Source organism: Heliangelus exortis, chromosome 3 (genome assembly GCF_036169615.1).
Source record: "Heliangelus exortis chromosome 3, bHelExo1.hap1, whole genome shotgun sequence".
Classification (NCBI taxonomy): Eukaryota; Metazoa; Chordata; class Aves; order Apodiformes; family Trochilidae; genus Heliangelus; species Heliangelus exortis.
In genome coordinates, this window is record NC_092424.1 from 9,366,468 (window position 1) to 9,385,089 (window position 18,622).

Consider the following 18,622-nt stretch of genomic DNA (forward strand, 5'->3'; position numbering starts at 1 on the left):
CCTGGTGGCACTTGCAGGACAAGACAAAGTAACTGTACATCTATATCCCTAATATTTTCCAGCTAACACTTGAAGACTGACACATCTCTGAATGTCTGTTTTAAACAATAACAGCCCAAATTTAAAACAGTGCACTTCTCCTTAGGACTCAGTGGCAATGTCAGCAGCTTACAATCTAAATCTTTAATATATACAGGCAGTACTTCTTAACACCCAAATCTTGAGCTGGATAGAGCTTGTTTCTGAGCCTTCCCTGAAAGATACTGGTGCCCTTGCCCTCAGCTCTGTGTGACTGAAATTAAGGCTACTCTGGTCTCTGGTTGTCAGTCTCCTGCATATGCAGTTTTCCCATGGGACTTGAAGATGCATTGCCAAGTAACCATGGCAATAATTGGTAAGTGCTTACATTTGAATTAATGTGAGACATAGTAACTTTAGCTGGTTTTCTTCCCCTATTAAACGATAGTACTGAACATTTGATTTTATTTTATCCAGGAGTAATGGTTCAGCTTGCTTCATGCATTAAGCATGTGATGACAGATATCCAGCTCACCCTTAGAGCTATCCAGGACTCACAGTATCACACAGGATAATGCTGTAAGCACTGTCAGCTGTCTGACTACCATTTTTTGTAAAATAATTTCTCAGAGAGAAAAAAGAGCTATAATAAAAAAAGAAAAACAACCTCTACCCACTCTTTAAAAAAATTCAGCTATTTATTTGTCTTCTGCTTTTGTGTGCTGAACATTTGTCAGGGTCGTGTCCTTCTTCTGGCCACCAAAATCACTTATTTCTGTAAAAATGCAGGGTGATTATCTGTGCCTACATTCAATAACACAGCAGGAAAGGTGAACTGGGTCATTTTTATAGGGTATGTAGTGACCAAGATCAGTAATCCCTGAAATTTAGGAATGCCATTAAGAGGATAAGAGAATAAGGAGAAAAAGAAATGGACAGAAAGTAGAGAAAGAAGAAATTCTCTTTCTCTAGCTGAGTGTATCAAACTATTGACTCAAAATGTAGTTTTCTTGACAGGTACTATTGAAGCACAAGGGTAAAATTTCCCATAGAAATTCCAGACATTGTAGTTCATTTTATTTGTCACTGTTTTAGCTGATGTTACTTCTATACATGAGAGCCAATTAATGATCCTCTTACCAGAGACAAAAGGATGTCTGTCACCAAATTTGGGTTTTTGAGGAACCTTTAGGCTAAGTGAAAAGACTTTTACTGGAGTACAGTGATACCTACTGAAGAGGATCTTGGAGGTTGAACAGTAATGATGTGAGAAGGGCCTTGTTCCATATCTTGTTGTCCTTGTCAAAAACTGGGAGTTTCACCCATATAATAGCTGTGTAGGATATGAGTCCTCTGTCCTGTAATAGGTACTTGTGTAGGACTTGGAATTTCTCATTAAGCTATTGGTTTTCAAGCTTATTCATGTTCTTTTTGGTGCAACCTCGGAGCAGCTCTATTGCCAGTGATTTACACAAATTTAACTTGATAAAAGAGCAAGCCCAAGCTGGTAGTGCCACTAAGATTGCCTTTGTGCAAAAAGCCTCAGGTTTTATAAGACCTGTCCTGAGTAAAATTTGAAGCCCTATTTTTAACTCTGTTAGATAAGTTTAAAATAATGAGTTTCTGGACATATACAATACAATTCCAGAGGAGAGAACCATCAATGTGGCCAAAACATCTGAATTAACCACCCAAGAAGTAAAAGATTGCAGCTTTATTGTTACTATGAAATTGGATGCATGCATAAAAATAAAGAGAACAATAAGGGGCAAGTGTTTACTGGGCATTAGAGAGATGTTTATTATACCTTCTACAGCAAAAGCAGAAAGCTCAAATTATCTCCAGATTTTAAAGGCATTGTAAAGTAATTAAACACACATACTAGGAACCTTACTGCAACTACAAATCCAGGAAATGTTCCTCTGAGGATTATTTTATTCTTTACATATCTTTCTAGGCTGCAACACCACAGTCCTGGGTTTGGCCACACAGAGAACTGAGGTGGAGTAAATTTACCCTGATTCTCATTCATAGCTCACAAGACCTATTGGAAGGCAGGGAAGGTGGGCTGGGAAGAGAAGGCAATAGCAAGATTTGTTGTTTTGTCATTTTGCTTTCAGTCTGGATGAGAAAAACTGTTCCGTGTAGAGAAGCCCTTGGAGGTTGTTCTCAGTCTGTCATGTCGCATGGTTCTCAGGTGGTACCTGCAGGTTGCAGCAGATGCTGGAGAGCCAGCCTGGCCCCTTGCAGCAGAGCATGGCTGTTAGTTTGCTGGTTTAACATCCTGTGAAGCATCCCTGTTCTCTTTCCTCTAGAAGATAGAAAGAAAGGTGTGGCAGAAAGGAAGCCATGGCTACTTGCCAGATCATTGCTCTCCAAATAGAAAGGTATTGCATGAAACCACATTTACTACCATCTACCTCAGGCTGTAAGGTCAGGGAAGTGCTTGCTACAGTAATTCAGGCATGTCAGCCATGTCAAGTCAGTGTGATTTAGAATACCCTTCAGCACAAGACAGTTCAAGAGGTTAAGCCAGTGGCAGCCAAGCCAAAATAAATGTAAGGAAAGAAGCAAGGGGAGGGGAAAGCAGACAGGATAGGGGTGGATATGGGGCCTCCCCTTTTTTGGTAGTACTCAGGTCAGCTTGGCTGTAGTGTCACCTTAGTGAGCCTCCATCACATATACAGGTGATTAGGACAAAAAGAATCACTTCTGGTGCTAGGTTAGATCCCTATAATGAGAAAATGTGAACATCCCAGTCAGCATCCTGTGTCCAGTTTGTGTTTGCAGCATGTAACCAGTATAATTCAGTACCTAAAGATCCTGGAAAAGAAGCAGCTATTTTGTGACCCTGTGTAACTGAAAATCAAGACTGACTTTTCTCATAGAAAAAAAGCCCTGCATGCTTGTGATTTTCTGAATCCTTTTGGCTTTTACTTTACAGCTACATGGGAACCTATACGATCTGCTAGCTCATTTTATGTAAACACATTTACCCCAAAACAGAAAATACACCACAAACCCATATTTGTGAACATTCCTGTTGGAAATAATAAAAACTAATGGCAGGCTTCCAGTATATTTTCTGTTTGACATTCCATTGGGTAACTGGTATACTATGAGGGTTAAATTTTGCCTAGTAAGTGACAATCAAGAATTTCTACTGTTTCTATAGGGAGAATTGTTGCTGGGGTTTAAAAAAAACATAATTGGCAGGGGTTTTGTATTGAGAGGGGGGCTGGGGAATAGTGTTTTTTAATTTTAGGAACCCAACCTAAGACCATATGATATGAGTGTTTCATGATGGGTAACTCACATTTTTAGTTACAAATGTGTTTTATAATTAGTGATACATCTACACAAACATATTAAGGAAGTCAGTTCAAGAGACTGATTTCCAAGCTAAAGTTTAATCTTATTTCCAACCCATCTCTAAGATACATCAAGCAAAGTAGTTTTGCATAAGTAAAAATAGTGTTTTAATTACTAGGGAAGACCATTAATCTCCTTTTCACTTCTCAAACCAGCACATGCTCTGCTAAGCACATATGGAGTTCATGCCTTACACCTTGAATGTTGCTCCCACCAGATCATTTATGCCTTATGAAATGAAATTTGTTCCTCCAAATGAAGAAGAAAAATACATTTTTAATTGTAATGAAAATTGCAAATATTTACATTTAAGTTACTACATGCTTCCACAGCTTAAGAACCATTTTCTATCTGCAAAACATGATATGAAAGTGAGCATTTCCAGTTTTTATTTTATCACACAAACTGATATGCCAGCTTACTGACCCCTGTGGTCTGTAATTCTGTGTCCAAGGGTGACAAATGTGGATGCATCACAGTGTAATATAACTTCAGTAATGAATCATTATACAGAGTGATGCACCTAAGGAAGTTTCTTCATATGTTAGTGGTGAAAGGGCTTGTCAGGTACTGAAGTGTGAGAGTCAGTGATACTTAGCAGTGATGATCTTTGCTGACACGAGTGTGAATAATATTTTAATTAATCACTTGAAGGTATAATCTCCTCCTGAATCTAATGAACCCACTGGCCTTACTGACCTCTGCTTTGACAAGGAGTCCTAAAGTTTCTGTTTTGCCTTAAAAATTATTTTTCTTACCAAGCTAAACAGGTGGCTACTGAATTTTATTAGCAGCATCTGTTTTCTCAGTTAAATTAGAGGAAGGAAATATTCCAGCAGCTGACGTAGCCAGCATCGTGGAAGTTCATGGTCTGATATGCTTTTTTGTCAAATGAGTTCCCAGCCCACTCTGTTTGAGCTGGAGGCATGGAGGCCACTATTGCAGGGATTTTTATTTCTTCAACTGCTGTATCACTCTGTTTGTGGTTTTTTATTTTGCTCTGAATATTGCTTAGCAGCAAGTGAATGTGTGGATTTGTTTCACTTTCTGAAGTTGCTTTGTGTGAGCAGCCAAAGTTAATTTAGAAACCATGAATTTTCAAACTGTTCCTTCCACAGAGTTTCCTTATGTATGTTGTACTGTAGCCACTACCCAGTGACTTCTTTAAGCAAGAGATTTACAGAGCTTTCCATAATGCCTTTTTTTTCTTTCTAAAGTTTCATCAACTTCATTCTTGCATAGTATAGATAACTTTGTTAGCAGAGATCTCTGCATCACTCCTTACAGTGCCTTTATTCTGTGTTAAAAATGGATTATTTAATCCCTTTCTGTTCATTTATCTCTAGAAGAGTTTCCAAAGAGCATACTTTGCCCCCTCACGTCTCAGAATTACTTCTAAGCTGGCTTACTTCTATTTCTTCAATGAGTCCCACAGAGAATCTTCAGCTTTCAGAAAATTCATATCAGTCATGAATTGGCTTCCAGCATAGGTGGGGGGAGTTAGCTCTAAATTAATGTGTTTGAAAATCCAGCCTGCCCATGGAGTTTTAAGGGGGAAAAAAAGAATCACCATTTCTGCATAGGCGGGTGATGAAAAGTATTCTGACTGCCCAAAGATATAGCTCATTACACTTGTATTTTAAGGAACAAAAAACAGATGATGCCCTTTAAAGAAATTACTTCAGTCTTTACCATGGATCAGATGGACATTCAAAGCATTCCCACTTTCCTGCCAGCAATCCAGTTTTATTTGGATTAATCAGCTTCCTAACACCCCTCCATGCAATCTCAAATCATGATCTTGTGATTATTTCCTCTGCCACAAATCTTGTAAGCTTTCAGAAAGTCTCCAGCTGCTTCTTTACATAGGGATACTCAGGAAAAAATAATCCACTTTAACTGACAGTGTGAATCCAAAGTATATTAGTTAAATGCTATTAAATCTGCATTATCTTGGAAGATAATTCAATCAAATGATATTAAAGTCAGTTCTGTTGTGAACAAGTGTGTCCACACAGTGATCTAATGCAGTTTAAATTATGCACTTAAAAAATTTCATTTGGATCCAGTTCTCCATGTGTCCCTGTGGACACAGTTCCCACCACAGCCATGCACAGCAGGGAAGTGGTTCCCATTGCACTGGAGCCCACTGGGCACCTCTGCATAGTTCATGGCTGATATCACTTGGCTCAAGTGGGATGTAACATAAATTGGAGTAAAATCAGTTTATTATCAATACAGAAAGCCATGGTGCTGTTATCTTTGTTACCATTTCTTCAGTAGTTGTGTGTAGTCACAAGTGAAAATCAGAGTGCTATTATAATAGATATTAAATGAAAACAAATTATCTGGCTCCTCTACAAAGAGCAGAGTCTGAACAGCTGCTGGCTTAAGTGGGCAGGCTGAGAGCCACAGTTGCATCAGATCTCCCAAGGTCCAGCCTGGTGCTTTGCCTGAGAAGTCTGATGATCCAGAGAGCCAGGCCTCTGAGTTGCCTTGAAAATTAAAATGTGAGAATTTCTAACCTCCTGTGCTAGTTCACTGGGCCAAATCAGCTGGCATGACCAACTGCATTGAGAGCAATGCTAGCCACCCAGCTGAATGCTTTTTCTCACTGTGCTCACAAGGAAGCCATGGTGCACATGGCTGTGTCATACTGCACCCTACATCTGCTTAAAATGCCCTTCTCTTCCCAGTGAAATGCTCTGGGAATTGCCTGAGGTTTATTGCCACTTTGATCCCCTTCAAAATTCAGTCCAGTCTGATAGGGCTTCTAAATTATTTTCTAGCCTGCCATGCATTGATTTTCTTTCCTTTGGAGAAAACCAGAAAACCTCATGAAGTTGTGAGAAAATAGTTCATTATAACTTGTGCATTTTGCCAGCTGAGAACCAAAAATGTAAAAGGAAATGCAGGTTCTTCCATTTTAATCTAATCTCAAAGGCTATCACTGTCAAACTAGAATGTAGTTCCAAAGTTTTGAAAAGGCCAGGTACATCCAACAGTGTTTTTTCTTTAAGGAAATGCCAGCTATGGGTCTGGTTGGGTCAAGAAGTGGTTTGTATTACAATATCAGCTTTGTAAAAGGAACAGCAATTGCTAGAGAAGTATTTAGTGGCAAGAAGGGTAATGGCTCTGTCAGTCAGCTTAGCAAATGGCTTTTAGAAAATGTATTTTCTCTTAAGGTAAGTCAATGAAACCAGATGTATGACCAGAAGGGGTGGAGCCACTGCTCTTTTTAAAGCTGTAAGACTGAGCTTGATCACAGGAGGAAGTTCTTCACTGTGTCTGGCCAACATTCGTATTTTTAGTTGTTGCACAAAGTACAAGATTTTGCTTCAAATAGTTTTATAGTGAAGCTAAGACATAACAGAAAATCTTGATTTTGCATGGACAACTTCATAAAAGCATTAGGGATGGACAATATGGAAGCTGAAATCCTGCAACCACTGAAATGTTGCTAGGGAAAGGAAAAAATCGGTGCTTTTTGCACCAGTGACTGAGACATTTTTATTATGTTTTCTATCAAAAAGCAGGCAGACTCTTAAGAGAGAGGGCAAGGTTATGAGCTGCATTTTTTAGGCCAGAGGGAAGGGGAGCAACAGGGTACAGAAACTTCTGAGTTGTAATTCTGTGTCAGGTCAATTAAACTCTCCTAGTGTTTTTCTTTCAATAAAAGCTAATCTGTCTGGAGCTACTTTGCACTTGCCATAGGCTAAAAGAGAACATACTGGTGGATTACATAGTGTGCACACAGCCAGCTGACATATAGCAACTTCATGCCCAGCAGTAATTTATTCATGTGTCTGAGGCATCTGATACAAACCCAACATACTTGCATACTAGAATGAGAGTACATATGTACGTGTATATAAATATATGTATATATCTGTTCAGTCTTTTTTTCCTGACTCCTTGGGATAAAATAATGTAATTACTTTTGTAAATTCAGTGCTGGATAATCTATACTGATAGCAGCATAATGGAGCTAAAGCTTCTTAAAACTTAGGAGCATTTAGAATTATTGGCTTTGGCTGTCACACTTAAGCAAAGTAAGCAGAGCTACTGTCAGCACAGACTACTTCACAATTTATCTGCCAAAGAAAACAACATGAAAGTAGCCTCATGAATTGTTATATCCATTTCTCCTTTGAGAGGGTGCTCCAGTTGCCCCACTCACTTTAAAGTGCTCATTTTACAAAAGGGAAACTGCAGGACAGCATGATTAATATTGCCATTATCCTTGGGCATTGCAGAACACACAAGTGTTGGAACAAAACAACTGCAACAAAGACTGAATGTTAAATTGTCTCTGAAAAGAAAACATTTTGCAAAACAAAAGTACTCGATGTTTCTGTTCCAGAAAAGCTTATCTTTATAATCAAAATCTTTACAAACTTCAGGACTCTTATCTAAGGTTACTGTAGTATTAAAACACCAGTCTTCGTTGTTTTCCCTGCTTAGTTATTAATGTAGCTGTAATTGGTATGATTGCCTCCATCTCACACCAAAGATCAATATTTCTGTGGTCACTCTTTGTTTGGTATTTAGACTGGCTTCTGTTTTAAAAGGTTATAAAAATTTAAAACAGTGCAAGGCTTCTTACTCCTCAGCAAATTCACCTGAGCATCTAATACTAATCAAGCTAACAGTGGTTGCTTACATCCAAAAATTGCACAAAGATTCATTTACTAATCAGAGGCTTATGATCGCGATACAACTCTGTGTGAACCATTTGGTGACTGAACTTAGAATAAGAACAGAAATGTCCATTGACTTAACTGGAAGTTTTGAAGCTTTCTTGCAGGCTGAGTTGTTTCAATAGGTGAGATAATGACAGAGATTACTATTGTGCCCCAAGTTAATGCAGGCTGTCTGGCTTCAGAGCAACTTTGTGAAGTCAGTAGCATTAAACAAGTAATAATGAGTGAAGAACAAGCATTATAAAACCGTTGGGATCAATGAGGTCGAAACTGAGATCCTATGTGAATAGTAAAATGATAAATAGCTTTGTTTATTCTTGACTGCCTGTGTTGATGTTTGTTGTTTTAGCTTACTCTTCTCATTTTTCCCACAGAGCTGCTCAGAAGCTGAACCTGTCTTCCAAAAAGAAGAAGCACAGGCCTTCTGCATCATCTGTTCCTGAATCTCCTCTTTTCTCAACCAGCTTTAGCAGTATCCTGCAGACTTCTCCACCTCCTGCACCACCATGTTTGTTAAGGGCAGTCAGCAAAGTGAAAGACACCCCAGGTTTGGGCAAGGTAAGCCTTGTGGGTGTCACTATAGCAGTCATTTTCTTTGGGAAAAGATTTTATCCCTGCACAAAATGTTAAAGGAATTGGAAGACCATATCTTTTCTCAGTTGGCTTTATGGTAGCTGATCCCTAAACATATGTGCAAAGTTACTGAATACAAGTGACTTCTTATAAAATTAAAGTTGATTTGAACACAGCCAGACCTAATTGTGCAGCAGTAATACATTTCAAGTCCCAGGGATACTAAACACACCTACAATGGGACCACAAAGCTACTGGGCAGTAATAATGTCCATTCTCTCAGGGTTTCTGGTCTTTATTGCCGTGTTTAAACTGCGTAGCAGTTGAGGCACATTCAGGGTTCCTGATCTCTTTGCTGTCCAGACTGGTGTCTTGGCTGGATCTACTGTAATTTGGGTCTGGTGTAATGTTTCCTGGCTTTATTTCATTACAATCAAGAGAAGGCTGGGCCATGCACCTGAACAAAGTCTGTGCTGCTGCTGCTGAATTGCTCCTTTTTGCTTCTGTCATGTTATTTCCTCCCATTCTCTGTAATTACACCCTCTTGCTGTTTAGGTGCATACTTATAATGGAACAGACTGGAGGCAACAGAGGAGGTGGCTGCATAGTTTGCTGTTTCTTTGTTGTTTCTCTGAGTGGCCCTTCTTTTGTACCAGTCACAAATGGAGGGTCTGGCATATTCCATCTGGGGACACATTCATGCTGCTGCTGAGAACAGCAGTTTTGTTTTAATCAAGGTAGTGTCTCATGCAAGCATCTGTGCGTGGGGCTTTTCCATATTTATTGACTACTAAGCAGTGACAATGAATTTGGTGAAAATCTTTGTGTTTAAATGAGAAATGGTTTTATGGAGGTCAGCAGAATCTCACACCTGGGAGTGCTGAGCATAGGATGGGGTTCAGTATTTTCATTGCTGATTTTGGATATTCACTTTCTAATATTGTGCAGTTCCATGTTTGTGGTTTGGTTTGGTTTTTTTGTTTTCTTCAAAGAACAATGGTATTATTTTCATGGGTGGTTTAATGCCTGTCTAGAAAGGGATTACCTCCATACAGAGCTCCCTTCTTTTCCTCTGGCCTGGGAGGTGAGAAGAAACATACAAATCTGCTCTGATCTTGTAAAAGTTAGGAGTGATGCACATTCTGACTTTAGTGGGAGGAGAAGTAAACTTGACCTTGTTCTTTGGTGTAAGACCCTTCTATGGAAAATATCTACAATTGAATGCCATCCTCTCAGGTTTCTTTCTTTTTTGTGCTTGGGACAGGTTATATCCGAATAAAAAGAAAAATTCCATTGAGGAATATTGAAGAATGTGTTCATGAAAACAAGGAACTAATTTCCTTGTTGAACTGTGTGAGCACTCTTCCTAGTGATTTTCACTCCTTTCAGGAAAAGGGTTTACACACACACTGCTGTCAAAGCACTGCAAGGTTGATCCAAACCTTTCTTGCTCCTCAAACCAAATCATTGGTTTCCAGTGGATAGGGCTTGGGAAACAATTCTGTGATATGGTCAAGCAAAGCTGTGCTTTACTTCTTCATCAGCATCATGTACCCAAATATGCTTCAAGCTTTCCAGCTGTGCAAGTAAAACTGAAATTTTTCAGTCCAGCTGATGAAGAAGGATTTTTTTTTCCATACTAGACCTACTATCCCAAAGCTGTCAGAATGTATAAAAAATAACTAAGATGTTTTAACACATGCTTCTCCAAATCGGTAAAGGAAATTAGGTTAATTCATATAATCGAAACAGAGAAAATTATTTTTTCCCACATTAAAAATATGCAAAAAACCCCACAAAAAAACAGTACAGAAATCTGCAGTTTCTGAAATTCAGTTACATTTTCCACCTCTTTGGTTTCTTCTAGGACTCTCCTTATAATTATGACCTGAAGGCAGTATGCTTTCATTTAAGTTTCCTGTCAGTTTACCTCTGTAGCACAATTTTCATTTTAATATGTCAGAAATGGATGTGATGTATAATAAGTTAATAAGTGCAGGATAATAATGTAGTTTATCTGTCAGTTTTGGAAAACTTCACATGAGGTAATGGAATTTCCAGCTTGTTTACTTTTAATTTTTGTTTTTGTTATGTATACATGTTCTCTTTGTTTGGCATATGTTTTGATAGGAACATGCTAACTGTTAATTTTCTCAGCATTTTTCCTCATGTACTGTTTTCTGTAAGGGTATAAATTTATAAAACGTGGACCAGGGAAGCTAAACTTATTTTTCAGCCACATAAGGTTTTTTTTTTCTGGTTTGTGTTTATGTAGAATTTTACCAGCAGTTCCAGTGTGAAAAAAATGTTTCACTTTGGGTTTGAGTGGGCTGGGTAATTTCTAGCAAGACAGTTTGTTAGTGGAAAGTCTGGTTCTCCACAACTGGCAGGCTGTCCTTTGCCAAGGACTCCGGATTTCCAAGACGCCCAGGGGCACCTGAGCACGGACTGCCTGGAACTGGCTGCCTGGAAGCTGGCTCTTTGCTAGAGAACTGGGAGTCCTGGCATAGGCACTGGGTGTTGCTGGTTTGGTGTTGGCTTGAGAGCTCTCAGTTTGCCAGGGTAGGTGGTAACCAAGATGCTGCAGGATAGGAAGTCAGGTACATCAAAGCTTAGACTTTGAGGTTGAATTCCATTTCACAGTTTTCTAAAATGAACTTGCCACCAAACAGTTGACATTTTGTATTTTCACTTCTACTGGGAATTTCAAAGATTTTACTTCTTGTTGCAAAATTGATGACAATGACGTGTAACTAGAGTTTCTCAACTCTAGTGCAGGCATGTAAGTTTTGGGAGTTAAACTAGGATTTGCCTGTCAGCAACATATTTAAAAGTTAAGTAGCAGCTCAGTGAGTATGGGGATGGGTACAGCTGAAGAGTCTAAACCGACAGAGAAGAGAATTAGTATGTGTTCAGGTTGGATGCTTCATACCTTTTCTTACAGAAAGTCTTGCAAATCAAACTGTTATCCAAGAATTTGGAAGAAGTATTCACAGAAAGAGAAAGATGATACTAATAATAAAATGTTAGGACTGCATAATGACTATTTTTATTTTGACATTAGATACACCATTGACCCTGGCAGAAATACAGCAGTGTCAAAGTGCAATAAAATAGTAGAGGATCAGATTCTTTGGTATGCTCATTTCCAAAAAGCTCTCCCTTAAAGTAAAGTAGGGACCATTTTGCAAATGTATTGACCACCATGCAAGTTATGGATGTATGGGTCAAAAAATGCATGTGTACTTTTGGTTTGCATTTGCTGGCAGAGGGAGTTAACCCCTGGTTGTAGTGTGGAATCCTCATAATTATTTCCTGAAAGCAGAGAGAAAGAGAAAAAGGCTGTTGGGCTGAGCAACAGTCCTGCTCCATAAATTGCCACTGCTGGAGAAACACTTTTCCATCTTTGCTGTCTTTGAATCATCATATTTTGAGTGGCAGTTTGGTTTCACTGGGTTTACACACAGAGTGCCACTGTTCTGGATGATTGTATATGTAGTTTCCTAGGTCCCATTGTTTTCTGGAGTGTACTCCTTAAATCTGTTGTTTCCTTCCTGACAGTCATCCAAGGAGAGCATAACGGCTTTCCATGCAGAAATAATGAATTTATTCTATTCCTGCACTGAGATAAAGTGCTGTGAGGGCATTCTAGTAAGGTTTGCTTAGATTTGCTCCCCCAGTCTCTTTACTTCCTCCTTCCCCCTCTCCTCCATTTTCTGTCAACCAGAACTAAACTAAGAATTATACTGAAAATCCAGCATATTCTTTCTCTGAAAGATGTTGTTCTTTTGAATCCCACATCACGCATATAAAACAACTTGTATGAAAAATGTTCTGTCAGCATTACTAAATGGGATCTTTTCAGGTGGCACAGTGTTTAGGAGGAATGGATGCAATCTCAGTGCTTTCTTTCATGTATTATTTTCCTATAGTAGTATAAAACTCTTGTCACTGAGAGGTATTTGTTATGTTTGGACAGAGGTCAGTTTACTTTTTCTTATTTATTATATTTAGGGGTAAATTATTGTTTGTTGGTTCTTGTTAATCTGAAAATAAAATAGCAATATTTGTGCAGTAAAATTATCCCAATGCAAAAGATTTCTACCAGGGAGAAAGAAGTCCTCACTGGACTTCCTTTGGGAACTCATTTCAGCCTATTAGCAAAATGAACTCTAATTTGTGATACTGTGTTTACTTTTTGTTTTTCTGTAACACCAGGTTTCCTGCTTGCAGACTCCAGCCTGATTTTGCTAAATGAAATAAAAATTCAGATTAAAAAAACCTGCTTTTTTTTCCCAGAGCACTTACAGTGTCTGTGTAGGGAGATATGGGGAGCATGGAGAAACAGTGAGGTACTATGGGTCATCTTGATAGTGGTGTCTCCAGCTCATCAGCTGTCTAATATTAGATATCCCTTGTCAAGCTTTGGTAGGTGCTGTAGAAGAGGAGATTATTAAAATCTTTGAAGAGGGAGTAATAGGTTATACTGCAGATGTTTCTGAGAAGCCCTTTTCAAGTGTGCAGGGCAGGGTAGGAAGTAGCAAGAGAGAAGGGATTTTGAGAGCCAATGAGTGAGAGATGTGGAAGCTGGGGAAGGCTGTGAATGGGAGCCAAGCCATGGCCCAGTGCCAGGAATTCCTACAAAATGCTGGTAAGAGATTTGTATGATGGACATTCCTGAGTCATACACCTTTCTCCTAAGAATCTGTGTCACATACCAAAGAACATCCAGTTAAAATAATTTTTCAGTGCCTGGTCTTCCAATAAAGCATGATATTTGATTTTAATAAACCTAGAAACTAATATTCACTTTACATTAGTCTGCTGCTTACCTTTGCCTCACACTGATTTGCATAAAACTCTTATCTGGAAGCATCAGAAAGATTTTGTCTGACCTGAAAGTACCCTCACAAAAACAGTGGTAGATTTTCAGATGCTCAGCTGTGTTGTTCCTTTGACTTATTGTGAATGTCACTGGAAGCTGGTAGCCACCTCTCCAAGCCCTGCTGAAGATTCCCACCTCAAAGGCTGGTGAAGGAGAATGCAGTTCTGCTGGGAGATTTGTGACACTCCTCTTTGCCTCTTTGGAAACAGAAGGTCCACAAAGGCAGAATACCACGGGTGATTAGCAGGCAGAGTCTTATGTCTTTGACTTTAAAAAGGTATTAGTAGTATCATTGTTAAAAATCAAAATGTCAAACAATCCCACTTTGTATGTTGGTTGTATAACATGCTATAACCTTTTGGATCCAACTGACTAGTCAAGATGCAGTGATTTGCAGTTTTGTTTCCAGATAAGGAAAGAGATTATGAAGGAAATGAATCAGGTATTGCTAGTGTAACTCAGTTCATTTGCAAGGAAGTACAAAAACTTAAATGCCAACAGAGAGAAACAACCGAAGTCAGTTTTCTTATTCCATCAGGTCCTTTCAGCTAGCACTTGTCTCATTTCCTCCTCAGTTTAAATGCATTTCTCTGTCCTAAAGTACCAACAAATGTGTGTTCAAGTTTTTCTACACCCACGCTTGCCTCCCCGTTGTTGTTCCTGTCCCTGCTTTTCCATTTGTGCTGCCTCTTGTTGATATGTACCCCTGCCAGTGACTGTAGCAGTGAAGAAAGCCCCACTGCCCAAGCAGTTCTGAGAAGATTCAAAAGATTCAAACCAGTATTTTGGGGAGGACAGAGTATATGCCAGTGCTTTAGGCTTGCAAACTTCAACTATTTCAGCTGTCGAATGCCTTCAAGTAGTTTACTGGCCCTTTCACTAAGTAGGGCAGTAATTATTATAGTGGCTTTGACATTCTTTAATCCGAGACATAGCTGGGCAATACATGTGCTAATAACAAATAATTATTCTATTGTCTGTAGCCTATATGAATAATTATTTGAATAGTCTTTGTAAAAAAAAAAGGTTTTAATAGCTATGGTAATTCTTTGTATCAGTCCAATTGAAATTAAAGACACATCCTTAGACTTTGGGGATTTGCAAAGTTGATTTGAAGGGAACAGAACTGATGCACATCTTGGATAAGTACAAAAAATGTTAGAAACCTTTTCTAATATCAGAATTTGCATTTTGACCAAATTGATTGGTGGATGTAAGGACTTTTGGCAGCAGAGTGGTGTATGTTAAGCAGGTGATTAGGAAAACCTGTGTTAAGGTCAGCAAAAAAGCAAGCACAACTTGCAAAATGTATTCTGTATTTTTCTCTTTGCTGCCATCAATCTTGAAGGTTTTTCAGAGAGAATCAGAAGAGGTTCTCTTTCCTTTGTAAAGCACAGGTTCTCTTTCCCTCATCACTCAGGTATATAGGGGGAAAAAGTTAATGGTTAGATGACAAATATGATTTTAAACTCTTTATCACAGAAAACAATTTCTGACTTGAAAGCTGATTTTGCCCAGTTGCCATGGTTACTGAAATGGGAGAAAAAAAAGAGTACAATCCCTTGAGGCATTTAAAGGAGACACATGTGTTCATCTTTGTTGTCAACATGATTGTTGTAGAAATTAAATAGTTAGTTCCACTTGGAGTGAAATCCAGGGAGCCTTTTGCCCTCCGGACAGTGTTGCTTAGAACTGGGATCTTCCTCACCAAAGATACTGTCTGGAACTGACACTTTGGCTAGAGACCTGCTAGGCATGCTTCTCTGGAAGAAGTTTTAATACCTAAAGGTGCTTTAAGAAAAAAGGTGAAATTAAGAGATGTTGGAAGAATTGCTATAAACAATCATCTTTTGCCTCCCTCAATTATATTTTCTATGTACACTTATTTTGTCTTTCTCTAAAGATTATCCTGGAATCGGATGTATCAGGCCATGCATTCCAGAAGTCAGTCAGATTGGATTTTGGTTAGCCATAAGGTTTAAAGAAAGATACGTTTGAAAGATTTTTATGCAATTCCACAATTTAGGGAATAGCCATAATTATTGTTTCTTCTCTTTGCAAAGTGCATAAGCTGCTACTTCATGGGAGGTAGGAGCACTTCTCAATCAAGGCTGCTAAGGGAAAACCTGTTGCCTAAATTTTACACCATGCAAGAGAGAATTCCAGCGTGGAGAAGCAGGGCTGCACTTCTGCCATATAATCTAGCCAGCCCTTTTAGGAGGAGGAGATTAGGTCTCAGCCCTACCTAATAATGTGGTAGTTTAAGAGCAGGGGTTCAATTTTGGCCCACCTGCAAACTGTTAGAAGCTTTAGGAAGTGGTGGGTGCACAGTTCCTGGCCTGACAAGCTGTCACTGATGATACTGAGATTATAGAGAGCTGGCAAGGAGCAGACCCTATAGTGAGGAGCTTGTGGCAAGTGAATGTCAGTGTAATAGTTTCCTGGAGCATTGCAGATGCAGGCAGGTAAATGGAGGTGGACACCAAGGAATAGACATATCTGAAATAGGAAAATTTGAGGCAGAATATTGCTGCTGTCCTTCCATCTGACTCTACAAAAAGGAGCAGTTCTGCTGTGTGGTGTTAGGAGTGCTCCACCAGTTGGGGCACCATGTGGTCAAGCATGATATTAAGATTTCTTTCTCTTCTGTTAGTTCCTTCACTTCTGCTCTTTTTCTGTAGAATAAAGCCATCCTTCAAACTAATAGACATCTACTACATTTCATTCTGTGCATGTGTGTGAAAACAGCAACATGGAAAGCATGGTTTTACTAGAAAGCAACTAAGGGTCCTTAAATGAAGGTCCTGGCTTTGAGAAAATTGGCATCTCTTTCCATATTTTATAGGGGAAGACCAATGCCCTAATCTGAGCACCAGCTATTGGTGACAGCAAATGCGGATAACAAACTGTTGCTCAGTAAATTCCTTTTTTGCTTCAAAGAGCACAAAAAATGGTGCTCCTCTCTTCAGTGACATCTTCCTATGTGTGTTAGCCCATTGTACTGGTGGGTGGGTTTGTGAACACAAATGGTGGTGGATGGAGGAGGTTTCCAGGTAGAATTGGACTGGACAGACAACATATGAAAAAGTCTGTACCTCACTTTGATAACATTTCTTAGTTTTGTGTTAGAAGAATCAATCATTGCTGTGATTCATTTGTAGTCCATTTCACCCAGTGAAAGGGCTGTAAATCTTAGTTTTATATTGTTTATCTTCATCTATTTTGATGAATTTGCCTGTAAACATTGAGGCTCAAAAGAAAATTAGCTTGCTTAAATCTCTTCAGATTGGTGCTAGTAGGTTTTCTAAGTTCCTTCGTCACTTTATTAATACAGAACCCTCTGCACTGTAATAGATGTATGATTTTGTGCCCAGCAATCTATGACTTTTAATTTAGTTGACTGTTTTTTTGCTTGAAGTCAGTGGCATAAATGACCATAAGTTGTAGACATATTGAGAGTTGGGTAGGAGCCTTATACAGAATCACATGGGTCAATTGATTTGGCTGTTACAATATTGTCAACCAAATGAAGCTACAGAAATCTTTAACATTGGTCACCTAACTCAGTATGCTCTAAATGCATTCTTATGGTGCTGAAGTAGTATGACAGTACAGTGGCTCTTTGAATCTCTTAAACATTGGAGGTTATGCAGTTTGAATTAAACATCATTGAATTATTCTAGAATATAAAAACTCATTGACTTTTAACACTTCAATGTCCTAATTTTTTTCTGAGATATATTTTATTTTCATTTACTTTGCAATTTAAGTCATACTACTGGTTGATATTTTGGGGCTACTGTGATAGTTCTGGTCAGTCTCTTCCACTTCAGTTCTAAGATTTTTAGTAGCACCTTTTGAAATGTCCCCTTTTTCCCTGCCCTCTTCTCCTAGATCTTTCACCCCATTAAACTAATTTTTAAATCACTGAAGAAATGGTTAATTTAAATAAGGAAATTCAAGATGAAAGAAGCTGAAAATTGCAAGGGTGTTTCTCAGACAGTGTTGAGAAAGGAATTAAAATGCTGCCTGGTTTGCTGAACCCAGGATCATGGTAAGTTTTCTGAGATCTTATGCAAATTGCAGGCACTGTACTTTAAGGACTTAGCTGTAGGCCTTGTTCCAGTTTTTTTCTTTAAAACTTCCAAAAGCTCTTCTCCTCCCAGCCTTTTCCTTTTGTGTTTGATTTCTCTCAGCACTTGTCTGAGCGCAGTGCTCAGTGGTGCAGGTGGGATGGGGACACTGCAGGAGACTCCACTTTAGCACTGTTGTAACATCATGGACTAATGATTCGGCTGAGCCTCATGATTCACCTCCAAGGTTATTCTGCTTTCCATTATCCTAAAGCTCTGGAATTTACATCATTTCTCTGGTACAACATTGACTTTAATAGCTAACCAGCTGAGCTGAGGAGAGCCTAGGGTGAACTGCATTTTAATACTGAGACTGCATTTAGATAGAGCTCTTATTCACCATCTCCTTTTTTTTTTTTTTTTTTTTTTTTTTTTTTTTTTTTTTTTTTTGTCTTTTCCTTTAGGAATCAAAGCCTTTTATGGGAATATCTCTCTGGACACATTAATCCATTCTTTGCTTTGGTGCTTATTTATATACATATATACATATATATATACACATATATATATATATAAGTCTGTATTTTCATGCTTCAAGTTATTACCTTCCTATCTTTTCCCTTACTCTTTTGTGCACTTCCTTAATCTGTGATTCATGTTGGTACCTTAAGTAGACTGGTCCCTACCCTTATGATCATGGCTGGTCATATGAGTTCTTCCCAAGGAGGAATAGAAAGAGTGCTACACATCTGTGCTTCATATTAGCCCATCAGGATGGGCTGACTTGCCTACCAGATGTTCCTTTCTTTTTCAGTTGATTACAGAGGCAGCCTAGACAGCCTCAAGGAAATTTTGGCCTTATGTAAATCAAAGGAAACTTGAACTGATCTTTTATTTTCAAGACCAGAGATGTTCAGCTGTACATTTAACAGGAGGGATCTGTGAAGCTGGTTGCAATGTGCACATTAATTAGATTTGAGCCTCTGGCCCTCAGATGC

At 38.8% G+C, this 18,622-nt stretch overlaps 1 protein-coding gene across 2 annotated transcripts in view; it reads left to right on the forward strand.

Annotated features, from left to right (window-relative positions):
• The window catches only part of KIF26B (kinesin family member 26B), a 287,372-nt gene that overhangs the window by 167,638 nt on the left and 101,112 nt on the right, over window positions 1–18,622 (forward strand). For both annotated transcript variants that reach the window (XM_071739124.1, XM_071739125.1), the window contains exon 5: window positions 8,468–8,651. In XM_071739124.1, coding sequence (XP_071595225.1) covers window positions 8,468–8,651 — 184 coding nt within the window. The remainder of the gene's footprint in view (window positions 1–8,467; window positions 8,652–18,622) is intronic.